At 46.9% G+C, this 12382-nt stretch overlaps 1 protein-coding gene across 1 annotated transcript; it reads left to right on the top strand.

The window, feature by feature from the left end:
* The first annotated feature begins 10609 nt into the window (after positions 1 to 10609).
* LOC119921263 (olfactory receptor 472-like) lies at positions 10610 to 11536 on the top strand. The gene has a single exon (XM_038741583.1). It carries the CDS (start codon positions 10610 to 10612, stop codon positions 11534 to 11536), a length of 927 nt encoding a protein of 308 aa, XP_038597511.1.
* The last annotated feature ends 846 nt before the right edge of the window (positions 11537 to 12382 follow it).

Here is a 12382-nt window from a genome sequence, read left to right as displayed (position 1 = left end):
CCCTCCCCACAGCGCCTGTATATATGTATATATGTTTGTACATATTTATTACTCTATTTTACTTGTACATATTTATTCTATTTATTTTATTTTGTTAATATGTTTTGTTTTGTTGCCTGTCTCCCCCTTCTAGACTGTGAGCCCGCTGTTGGGTAGTGACCATCTCTATATGTTACCAACTTAAATTTCCCAAGCGCTTAGTATAGTGCTCTGCACACAGTAAGCACTCAATATATACAATACGGTGTATGTTCTTAGCAAATACCACACATTATTAATGGAAAAATACAAGAGAAGTGAAAGATCCATGCCCTCAAGAAAGTTACAGTGCAACAGGGATGATGAATACACATAAATTCCAAATGAGCAACATGGTGCTCTTCATACACAGTGATAACATCACATCATTGAAATGTTAATAATAATACTAAAAATAATAATTCTTGTTGTATTTGTTAAGAGCTTACTATTTACCAGGCACTGTACTAAGCTCTGGGGTAGATGCAAGTGAATCAGGTTTGACACAATCCCTGTCCCACATGGGGCTCACATTCTCAGTCCCCACTTTACAGATGAGGTAACTGAGGCACAGAGAAGTGACTTGCCCCAAGTCACATAATGAACATGTGGCATAACCAGGATTAAAACCCAAGACCTTCTGACTCCCAGGCCCATGCTCCACTAAGCCATAGATGCAATCTAGAGAGCATCCCATTCATTCATTCATTCAATCGTATTTATTGAGTGCTTACTGTGTGCAGAGCACTGTACTAAGCGCTTGAGAAGTACAAGTTGGCAACATATAGAGACGGTTCCTACCCAACAGTGGGCTCAAATCTCATTTCTAGGCAAATTCTATCATAACACCCAGGACTCTGGAGAACCTGTAGATTCCTTAGACTGAAGGGAGGGATCAATCCCTGATGCTAGACACCATAATGGGCCTTGTATTCACAATTCATTTTTACCCTGGATTGGGAATTGCCTGTACATCAGGGATCAAGAACCTGACTGTGTCTCAACCAATATAAACAGAACACTGTTGCAGAGATGTACCTCTTTCTGCTGATCAAAACACGTACTACTATTTCATCAGGTAATATTAATCATCTAGACAACTGCATTTTGCAATATTTAAATAAAATATCCTACAATAGACCAAATTAAAATGATTCAGGACTTTGTAATAGAGCACTCTTGCTATCTGCTAGGAAGATAGAGACTTTGTATTAAATTAAGACTGAGGATGCTCACAGATTTCTCCAGCTGATGTGGGGAAGTACACCAGAATATTGGGTAGCACGTAGTATTGATATGTGAACTTGTTATGGTTATGGTGTTGGAGCCAATTCACACTTTCTTCAGAAATCAGACGCGCAGTTCATTCTGGGAATACTCAAATTGATAGCCTCATTCAGGATGAGATTGGAATTTCTTTAGATTGTAAGCTCTGTTTTATGGGCCTTTGGTAAGCTCTTAATAAGTGTTTTAACACTGTTATAAGATCTGGGGTAGATACAAGTTAATTATGTAGGACATAGTTCCTGTCCACACGGGACTCACAGTCTAAGTGGTACTTAGTTGATAATAATAATAATAATGATGATGATGGCATTTGTTAAGCAATTACTATGTGCCAAGCACTGTTACAAGCACTGGTAATCAGGTTATCCCACTTGGGGCTCATTTTACAGATGAGGTAACTGAGGCACAGAGAAGCTAAGTGTCTTGCCCAAGGTCAAACAGCAGAAAAGTGGTGGAGTGGGATTAGAACCCATATCCTCTGACTCCTAGGCCCATGCTCCCTCCACTAAGCCATGCTGTTTCTCTGTGGGTAGGGAACGTGTCTACCAACTCTGTTGTATTGTACTCTCCCAAGTGCCTTAGTATAGTGCTCTGCACAAAATAAACACTCAATAATTATCATTGATTGACATTAATTCTAGTAATATAATACTTGCCAAATTTATTAAGTCATGGGCTCAAATCCTGGCTCCGCCAATTGTCAGTTGTGTGACTTTGGGCAAGTCACTTAACTTCTCTGTGCCTCAGTTACCTCATCTGTAAAATGGGGATTAAGACTGTGAGCCCCCACCCCCACCCCCCGTGGGACAACCTGATCACCTTGTAACTTCCCCAGGGCTTAGAACAGTACTTTGCATGTAGTAAGCGCTTAATAAATGACATTATTATTATTATATTAATATTATTAAGTGCTTAGAAAGATTCATGGTATTTGTTAAGCGCTTACTATGTGCCAGGAACTGTACTAAGCACTGGGATGGTATCAAGCAAATTGGATTGGACAAAGTCCCTGTCCCATGCAGAACTCACAGTCTTAATCCCCATTTTACAGATGAGGGAACTGAGGCCCAGAGAAGTGAAGTGACTTGCCTAAGGTCATACAACAGACAAGTGATGGAGCAGGGATTAGAACCCAAGACCTTCTGATTCTCTGGCCCTGGATCTCTCCCCTAAGCCATGCCACGTCTCTGTGCTTACTAAGTGCCAGGCACTTTGCTAAGCACTGGGGCAGAGTCTGGACAATCAGATTGGACAAGGTTCCAGTGCAGCCAGGGCTCATTTCTACAGGAGAGAGAGAATCAATGGATAAGAATAGGAAAAACCAAAGGAGTTTCCACAGGGACAAGGATAAGGAAGTCAGGATCCCTGATCAGCTTGGACACAAAACTTGCAGTCAGAGCCAGAGTTGGCTGAAGGCCTAATAAATCATCTCTACCTTAGTAGCCTTTATAGAAATGAAACCATCAAAACCAGCTTTTTCTATTCATGGGTGCCAAATACCCGACAGGGATTTCTCCTGTTCCAAGGACATAGACTATATTTATTATTCCCTCCCTCTGCCCATACGCCAAGCTAGCTCTCTTCCTCCCTTCAAGGCCCTACTGAGAGCTCACCACCTCCAGGAGGCCTTCACAGACTGCGCCCCCTCCTTCCTCTCCCCCTCGTCACTCTCTCCGTCCCCCCATCTTACCTCCTTCCCTTCCCCACAGCACCTGTATATATGTATATATGTTTGTACATATTTATTACTCTATTTATTTATTCATTTTACTTGTACATATCTATTCTATTTATTTTATTTTGTCAATATGTTTGGTTTTGTTCTCTGTCTCCCCCTGCTAGACTGTGAGCCCACTGTTGAGTAGGGACTGTATATGTTGCCAACTTGTACTTCCCAAGCGCTTAGTACAGTGCTCTGCACACAGTAAGCGCTAAATAGATGTGATTGATTGATTGATTGATTGACTGATTAACAATGATTATAATAATTATTATTATATTAGTTAAGTGCTGTTGTGCCGAGAATCAGCGAGTGAGACCCAGGTAGAAATTTAGAAGTGGATTTTATTAGCGCGCAGCTGCAAGGGGCCAGGGACCCAGATCAAGCAGCACTGATCCCATTCTCACTGCGTCTTTTATTCAGTTACAGCAACATGGGAGGGAGCATTTAGGAATTTCAGGAATCCAATTAGGACCAACAGGATGCTGTAAATTCTCTGTTTTTACTGCCTTGTAAAGGTTGTTGTTATCTGCCATATGGCCTTGTATAGATAGGTGTGTAAATTCTGTTATCTTCTGTTGTCACTGTCTTGTCAGGATGTCATCTGACCTAGGACCTTACATAGATAAGTGTTACTTGTTTAATGGCCTTGAAGGCATCTGTTGCAGACAATACAAAAAGGAGTTGTTCTCTCAGCCTGCACAAAATGGAGTCAGTCATGTCAAGTCCGCTAGTGGACAACAGGGATGGCTTTTGTCAGGCAGGTCAGGGTGGGGGAGGCCTTGGTTAGGCAGGTTTTGTGGCGGGAAGTTTTTGCGGGCATTCTTCTTCCGTGAAGAAGGGTGTACAAAGGGATGGGAGGAAGGGATGGGAAAACAAAATGGATATCAGACAAACCCGATCACAACATTCCCCACTTCTTATGGACAGAGTGTCAAACCCTTGACACGTTTGTGGCGACATCGTCATACCGGCCAATGGGCTCAGTTTGTAGGGATTGATAGTGGAGATCCCTAATAAGGAGCAGCTTAACAGAGTTGATGCGGGACTTAACAAATTCTAGGAGGCGATTCACTAAGCAGGGTCCGACGAGCAGGGCAACTACGAGGAGAAACAAGGGGCCAGCCAGGGCAGACACAAGCATGGTTAACCACGGGGATGTCCGGAAAAGACTCTGGTACCAGGTTTCGGCCCGTTCACGCTCCCTTTGCCTGTCTGCTAAATTTTTCCTCACCCGAGAGAGGCTCTCCTGAACAACTCCAGAGTTATTCGCATAAAAGCAGCAGGCCTCTCCCAGGGCGGCACAGAGGCCACCCTGTCTCAGAAACAATAAGTCCAAACCCCTCCGGTTCTGGAGGACCATCTCCGCTAGGGAGTCAACCTGTCGCTCCAGAGTGGAAATGGAGTGCTCAAGGTGGGTGAGGTCAATATGCACCTGGGTGCTGAGTTCTCTGCAGCTAGCCTCCCCCCGCACCAGTGCGGTAGTGCCCAGGGCGGCAGAACCCGCTAAACCCAACTCCACTAGAATGGGGATGAACAGCTGGGCAGCCCACTTATGACAGAGGGACCAATCCTCCCGCAGGGAAAAGTGGTCCCACCCATCAGCGCCAGGCAACAAGGACACTCTGGGGACGATGGAGACTAGCACACAGAGAGGGCCACCGGGGTGAGCAAGGAAAACTCGGGCTGAAACACATCGAGTGATTCCGTCCAAACACGCCCACCAGGTGCCCGGTGGGGCGGGGAAGTAAGCAGAACCGGAGGAGGACCGGACCATCACATTGAGGGAGCAGACAGGTGAGTATGGGGAGGCATGGAGGTTCGTGTTATCCGAGATTAAGCAAACCCCAGAGCCCTGGACATCCCCAAGAGTCAACCTTGGCTGGTCCCATTCACAGTTGTCAGAATCGGAGGTGGGAGACACAGAGTTATTGATAGCGACTCCAACATAGTATGGAGGCTGGGCATCCATGCATAGCCAACAGCTTAGGCCCAGGTCCGGTCGAGTGGAGTTGATCACCCCCTAAACGGCCTGTAGGAGGCCCATGACTGAAGGATGAGGGGGTTTCTGGCTGGAGGACCCCCCCCCTCACCTGGCTCTGGAGAGACAATTTCCCCGGCGGGTGTCTGAGGGGGTGGGACAGCGGAGGACGGGGCCCGAGGTAAGGACTGGGCAGTGGAGGACGGGGCCCGAGGTAAGGACTGGACAATGGAGGACGGGGTCCGAGGACTAGGGAGGGTTTTGGGGGGCAGAGCTGATTTCCCAAGGGGGCCGATTGGCAAGTAGGACGTTACGGGGGATTGCTTAGCAATGGTAAAGATAATCCCAGGGTCCGCCCAGGCCCTATTTCTGCCATCTAATCTCATGCCCCATTCGTGGGGCGTATTCCAGAACCTACTCTCAGGGTTGCGAAGGGTGAGAAACAAGGTAGTGGATCCAGGGGTTGGGTCCTTTTGGATAGTCAGGTGCGGATCCGTCCCCACGCGGCCCTCTTTGGCCCCGCAAGCCACCCCGCGGAATGAGGATACTACAATGGCGGTCACACAGGCGCATTTCAGGCAGAAATGGGACGACCTATCCAGGCACCTGGCATCCCAGCCATCTGTAAGGAACCCCGGGCACATTCTTACTTCAGAAAACGGATTACTACAAGGGGAAGCGCCTCCGATCGAGGTGGGGAAGAGGGAGCATAAATCCAACTGGAAATACCGGCCATCATTCAAACCTTGGTTATGGGTCCATGTACCTTCTTCTGCATAGAATGTCCAGAGTACCTGATCCCCCTTCTTCATCGTCCAGGTGTTTTGGGGTTTTTGGGGCATGAGGGTTGAATGACATAGAGGGAGAGGGGGTCATTAGGGAGGCGAGGAGGAGGAAATGCGGGAGAGTCTTAGCTTTAGGGGGTCGGCCTGTGCTTCCGCCTTCCATGTCGGGGCCGCAGCAGGTTTCACTCGACTGTGATGGAGCCAGACAGGAACGGAGTCAACCTTGACTGCTGTTGGTGTGGTCAGGATGACGGTGTAAGGGCCCTTCCACTTAGGCTCCAAGCCAGAGGCGGTGAATTTCTTGACCAGGACCGAGTCCCCGGGTTGGAAGGCGTGTGCGGGTGCAGAGGTGGGAACTGGCAGGGCGTTTCGGACAGATTTCAAGAGTGTTCCCTGTGTTTTCTGGAGACCCTGCCGGAACTTAATCAAGGAAGAATTAGTAGCGTCCACCCTGAGTTCCTCCCTGATTAGAGGGAGGATTGGCGGGGGTCTACCAAACAGAATCTCAAAAGGTGCAAGACCCGACTTATTGGGGGTACATCGGCTTCGGAGTAGGGCCAGTGGGAGTAGCATTACCCAATTTTCCTGAGTTTCAAGGACCAGCTTGGTGAGGAATTCCTTAAGAGTTCGGTTGGTCCTTTCTACCTGACCTGAACTCTGTGGTTGATAGGCACAGTGTAATTTCCATTCTATTCCTAAAGCTTTGGCTATGCCTTGGGACACTTTGGCTATGAATGCTGGACCATTTTCAGACCCGAGTCCCAGTGGGAGACCAAATCGCGGGAGAAGTTCACTTAGAATCTTTTTCACCACTACCATGGCTGTTTCGTGTTTAACTGGGAAAGCTTCTACCCACCCTGAAAAAGTGTCAACAAATACCAGGAGGTATCGATAGCCTGCCGCGGGGGGTTTCACCTCTGTAAAGTCTACCTCCCAGTTTTCTCCTGGCTGCAATCCCGGCAATCTGACTCCTGAGGGAGCAGCCTTCCCCTGCTTCGCATTTACCTGTGCACATGTTCCACACCGGGTGGTTATGCTCGCTAAGGGGCTGTCCAAGTGTGGGATAAAGTACCTGTCTCTCAACAACAAGCCCATCTTTCATACCCCCAGATGGGTGATCTGGTGTAGCCGCGTGATCCATTCTCTCCCTACTTCCTCAGGGACAAAAATTCTTCCCTCTGGAAGGACCCACCATCCTGACCTGTCTCTAGTCCCCCCTTTTTGTTTTGCGAAGGAATCATCCGAGGGGGAGTAGTGAGGGGCCGGTGTATCATTAGGGTCAAAAACAGGGCATAAGGGGGCAACGCTGGGAGGGGACTTTGCCGCCTCTCGGGCAGCCTCATCCGCTGCCTGATTGCCAATGGCCTCGGGTGAGTCCCCGTGCTGGTGCCCGGGGCGATGGATGCTGGCCACCTGGGCCGGCATCCAGACCGCGTCTAGTAAAGACAAAATCTCCTTATTTTTAATGGTTTTTCCCGCCGAGGTTAAGAGCCCTCCCAACAAGTTTACCCCGGCTTCGGGTATGATCAGGAATTTTCCCGAGAAGTTTGACCCTAGGTATTCTAGTTCTAAGGTCTCTGTAACAGGGACCGGGAAGTTCTCCCCCTGCACCCCCGAGATCCTAATGATTTCCCTCTCGATTCTGGCCCTCATCGGCTGTCTGGTTAGAGACGATCGGGTAGCGCCCGTGCCTATCAAAAGGATATAATACTGTTAATCTTGTTTTTCTCTGCCCACCCTCAAATTTGTCAAGGGCTCAGGGTGGGCTTGTTCTATGGGCTCCTGATCCCCCTAGTCTTCCCCCTCCACGAAGAAATTACTAAAATTATCTCCTGTCCCTTCTCTTTCTTCTTCACACACACTTACTCCAACCTTCATACACATACAATTTCCTTCAGAGGCAATCTCTCCACCCCTCATTCCCCCCTTATGGGACACCAGCTTTGCAGGGTGTAGATGCCTGAGCAGACAATTTCCTTCAACTGCAATTGCTTCACCTTCCCTTTTCTTTCTTCCCTTTTCCTTCATGTACCTAGAACTCTTTTCTTTTTCCCGCTGAGGACACCCTCTTTTCTTATGCCCCTGCCGGCCGCAGGCGTAATAAATCATGATCGACTTTTCGGCCGCCTGCACGATTTATATCATAATCTTTCTTTGCTTTTCCTGTTGTTTTGGAGTCTGCAACATCACTTTGGTGTGCCGGTTTTTCTCTTTCTTCCCCCTCTATCTTTCTTCTCATCTATTTCCTTCAGCACAAATTTACCCACCGACAGCCGCCAGACTGCGGCATACACAAATTCCCCGTCATTCCGGGGTTCCCTCATAATTACATAGATGTTCAATTCTTGGCAAACCCAGTCCTCGGAGGATCCGTACTTTGGCCAGAAGACGTTCCCTCTGAGGTGGGCGCCAGCCCAAGTTAGGCAGTAATATGTAATTATTTAATAATAATTTTTATAATTAATTTCTTCTCTTTTCTCTTATACTTTGAAAGTTCATCGGACTGCCTTATGGAATTTCCGGGAGGGACTTCCCACCACTCGGTTTTGACTGAGATTTTTCCTTTTCCCACCTTCGTTTCCTCAAGTCAAACAGACACTCCCATCACTTTCTAATATCTAGAGAACTTTAACCGTGCACTGACCACGGTACTAAGCGCTTATGGAAACACGTACAACGATAAGTAACCTCCCCCGTCCATATTTTGGAGGTCCATCCCAATACTCGAATCTGGGTACCTTTAATGGGGCCTATGCCACTCGACTCTCTCTGAGAGTCCAGGGCGGGCTCTCAAACTGTGGGACGTCCCGAAGGGCGCCCGGGTTACAAGGAGGGGGAAGATCATCCTCCTAGGACTCCTGGAGGACTTTTTTGGGGGGGTGTCCCTGGAAGGGGGCCCTTTTTTAGGTTGGGCAAAAAGAACTCGGATGCCCCTTTTCAGGGAGCAATTTTTCAACCAGGGAGGGGGGTGGGTAATGAGGTCCAGCCAAACGTCAATATAGGGGAACTGATCGGGGTGGCCAGGGGTCCCAGTCACAATTCTCCAAACCTTGTTTACAATTTGCTTATCAAAACTACCCTGAGGGGGCCACCCCACCCCGAAGGTGGGCCACTCATTCATGCAAAATAGAATGAGCTTCTGTTTCTTTAGGGTAATCCCATAATCATACCCATCCCGGTATCCTTTTTTAAAGTGACTGAGCATACAGTTCAAAGGCGTTTCTGGCGTGCTGGCTGAACCTCCCATTCATACAACACAGAGACACAAACAAACAACAACCTGGAGGCGAACACATCCTTCCAGTAGACATTGGAGAAGTTGCCCTGAAGATGTTCGTCCCCGATCCAGGTGGAAACCTGCCTGGCAGTCTGTGAGCGAGGAGGTTTCAGACAGAGGATCGTAAAACAGAATTTCCTAAAGGCAACGCTTCCACATATAGAACAGTTTCACAGACAACCGCGGAACCAGAACCAGAATCGGGCAGAGACCCAACGTCTTGGGGTGCCCGGGGAATCGAGGCGCAAAGCGCTAACTGCCGCGTCCGGCACTCGTTCCCTCCAGAAAACAGAAACCAGGTTACCTCCGGAAGTAGTTGATCGTTGCCGATCCCAGGATCCACCAGGCCGAAATGAGGATCAGTCGGCATCAGGGGACAGTTTAGACCTCTCAGCCTTGAGTTCCGGGGCCCTGGAACGTCTCAGGGGCCGGCCCCCCTAGAAGTCAGAGCAGAATGGTCTCCTTCCCCCGAGGCCGAGGTCCTCCCAGGTTGGGTCACCACGGTGACACGGGACACCGTGCAATCTCGCTGGGGCCTCCAAATGTTGTGCCGAGAATCAGCGAGTGAGACCCAGGTAGAAATTTAGAAGTGGATTTTATTAGCGCGCAGCTGCAAGGGGCCAGGGACCCAGATCAAGCAGCACTGATCCCATTCTCACTGCGTCTTTTATTCAGTTACAGCAACATGGGAGGGAGCATTTAGGAATTTCAGGAATCCAATTAGGACCAACAGGATGCTGTAAATTCTCTGTTTTTACTGCCTTGTAAAGGTTGTTGTTATCTGCCATATGGCCTTGTATAGATAGGTGTGTAAATTCTGTTATCTTCTGTTGTCACTGTCTTGTCAGGATGTCATCTGACCTAGGACCTTACATAGATAAGTGTTACTTGTTTAATGGCCTTGAAGGCATCTGTTGCAGACAATACAAAAAGGAGTTGTTCTCTCAGCCTGCACAAAACGGAGTCAGTCATGTCAAGTCCGCTAGTGGACAACAGGGATGGCTTTTGTCAGGCAGGTCAGGGTGGGGGAGGCCTTGGTTAGGCAGGTTTTGTGGCGGGAAGTTTTTGCGGGCATTCTTCTTCCGTGAAGAAGGGTGTACAAAGGGATGGGAGGAAGGGATGGGAAAACAAAATGGATATCAGACAAACCCGATCACAACAGTGCCATGTGCCAGGCTTGTACTAAGTGCAGGAATGAATACAACCAAATCGAGTTGGACACAGTCCCTGTCCAATGTGGGGATCACAGTCTCAATCTTCATTTTACAGATGAGGGAACTGAAGCACAGAGAAGTAAAGTGACTTACCCAAGGTCACACTGCAGAGAAATGGCAGAGCTGGGACTAGAACCCAGATATTTGATTTTGATTTAACAAAAGAAAACCAAAACTTTCTCTCTCAGGTTTTTTTTGTTGTTGTTGTTGGTCTTTTGTGTGTTCTTCCAAATTCTGGAAAGCCAGTCTTTAGGATGGGGCAATTCTAACAATTGTACCTTTGGCCTCTTTGTTTTTTCTCCACAGGTATTGAGCAGGAAATAGATTATGAAAGGAAATCAGTCGAGGGTGACTGAATTTATTCTTCTTGTATTAACAGATGATCCTGAGGTTTCGACTGTCCTCTTTATGGTATTCCTAATGATCTATTCTTTTAGTCTGTTGGGGAATTTAACCATCATGCCACTAATGAAGTTCAACTCTCAGCTCCACACACCAATGTACTTATTTCTTAATCATTTATCTCTCTCTGACACAGACTTTTCCTATTTGGTGACACCCAATATGCTGGTAAATCTCATGCCTGAGAAGAAAACCATTTCTTTACCAGCCTGTGCAGCGCAATACTTCACTGGGGCTACTTTTGGAGGCTCAGAGTGTTTTCTGCTGGCAGTAATGGCATATGATCGGTATGCTGTGAACTGTAAACCACTGATCTATATGGTCATCATGTCTGAAAAGAAATGTGCGGGCTTGGTAGTTCTTTCCTATCTAACAAGTATCATAAACGCTCTGATGTATACCAACTGGGTTGTTTGCTTATGGTTCTGTGGCCCAAATGAACTCAATTATTTCTGTTGTGACTCTTCTGCCCTCTTGAAGCTTTCTTGTTCTGACACCCATCTAGCTAAGATCTTCCCATCGATCTCTTCACGGGCCATGGTGACCATCACAACTGTGATTATAGTCATCTCTTATCTCTACCGCTACCATTCTAAGAATCCACACCACAGAGGGAAGGTACAAATCCTTTTAACCTGCTCCTCTCATCTTTTGACCATAATGCTGTACTTTGGGATTGTCACATTTATCTATGTCAATCCCAGTTCCAACTACTCGATGGATCAGAACAAAGTGGTGTCTGTGTTCTATGTGGTGGTGATCCCCAAGTTGAACCTTCTGATTTATAGCCTGAGGAACAAGGAAATTATGGATACTCTCAGAAGAATGGTTGTTAAGGGAAGTTTTTCCTGATATTATGAGAAAAAGTATTGTTTGAAGGACATTATTTTCCTCCTGGGATGTAAGTCATTAACCCAGATGCTTTAGCAACACTATGAAATATATAAATGTGTGTGTGTGTGTGTGTGTGTGTGTGTGTGTTTGTAAAAGTACTAAATTCCAATTTCCCTTTAAAATCCTTTTTGACTTCTTTTAAAATCACATTTTTTAATTCTAGGAGCACTTTATATGTCTTCAGAATGAGAATTTGATTTTTAAGACTTGTGAATAAAAACCTTTTATTTCTTATATTAGGCATCAAATTTCCATTTTGAAAATCTATTGAAATTATCACTTGGTCATAGTTGCCTAAACTCTTCCATATAATCTTTGTCATCTATTCTTTCTAGAAATGCTCTGAATACAAAACTTTAATACACTTTTCCTATCCCAGCCTGGATTACTGCATCAACCTCCTTGCTGAACTCCCAGCCTCCTGTCTCGCCCCACTCTAGTCCATGTTTCACTCTGCTGCCCAGATCATTTTTATACAAAAAAGTTTAGGACACATCATTCCCCTCCTCAGAAAACTCCAGTTGTTGCCCAACCACCTCCACATCACACAAAAACTCATCACCATTGGCTTTAAAGCACTTCACCACCTTGCCCTCTCCTACTTCACCTTGCTTCTCTCCTTCTACAACCCAGCCCACAGACTTAGCTCCTCCAGTGCTAACCTTTTCAATGTGACTCGATCAAGCCTATCTCACCATCGACCCTTAGCCCATGTCTTGCCTCTGGTCTGGAATGTCCTTCCTCTCCAAATCCAACAGAAAATTACTCTCTGTGCCTTCAAAGCCTTATTGAAAGCACATCTCC

Source organism: Tachyglossus aculeatus (assembly GCF_015852505.1).
Source record: "Tachyglossus aculeatus isolate mTacAcu1 chromosome 12 unlocalized genomic scaffold, mTacAcu1.pri SUPER_6_unloc_2, whole genome shotgun sequence".
Taxonomy (NCBI): Eukaryota; Metazoa; Chordata; class Mammalia; order Monotremata; family Tachyglossidae; genus Tachyglossus; species Tachyglossus aculeatus.
The sequence above is the reverse complement of the archived record's forward strand: the minus strand, read 5'-3'. Positions and strand labels throughout refer to the sequence as shown.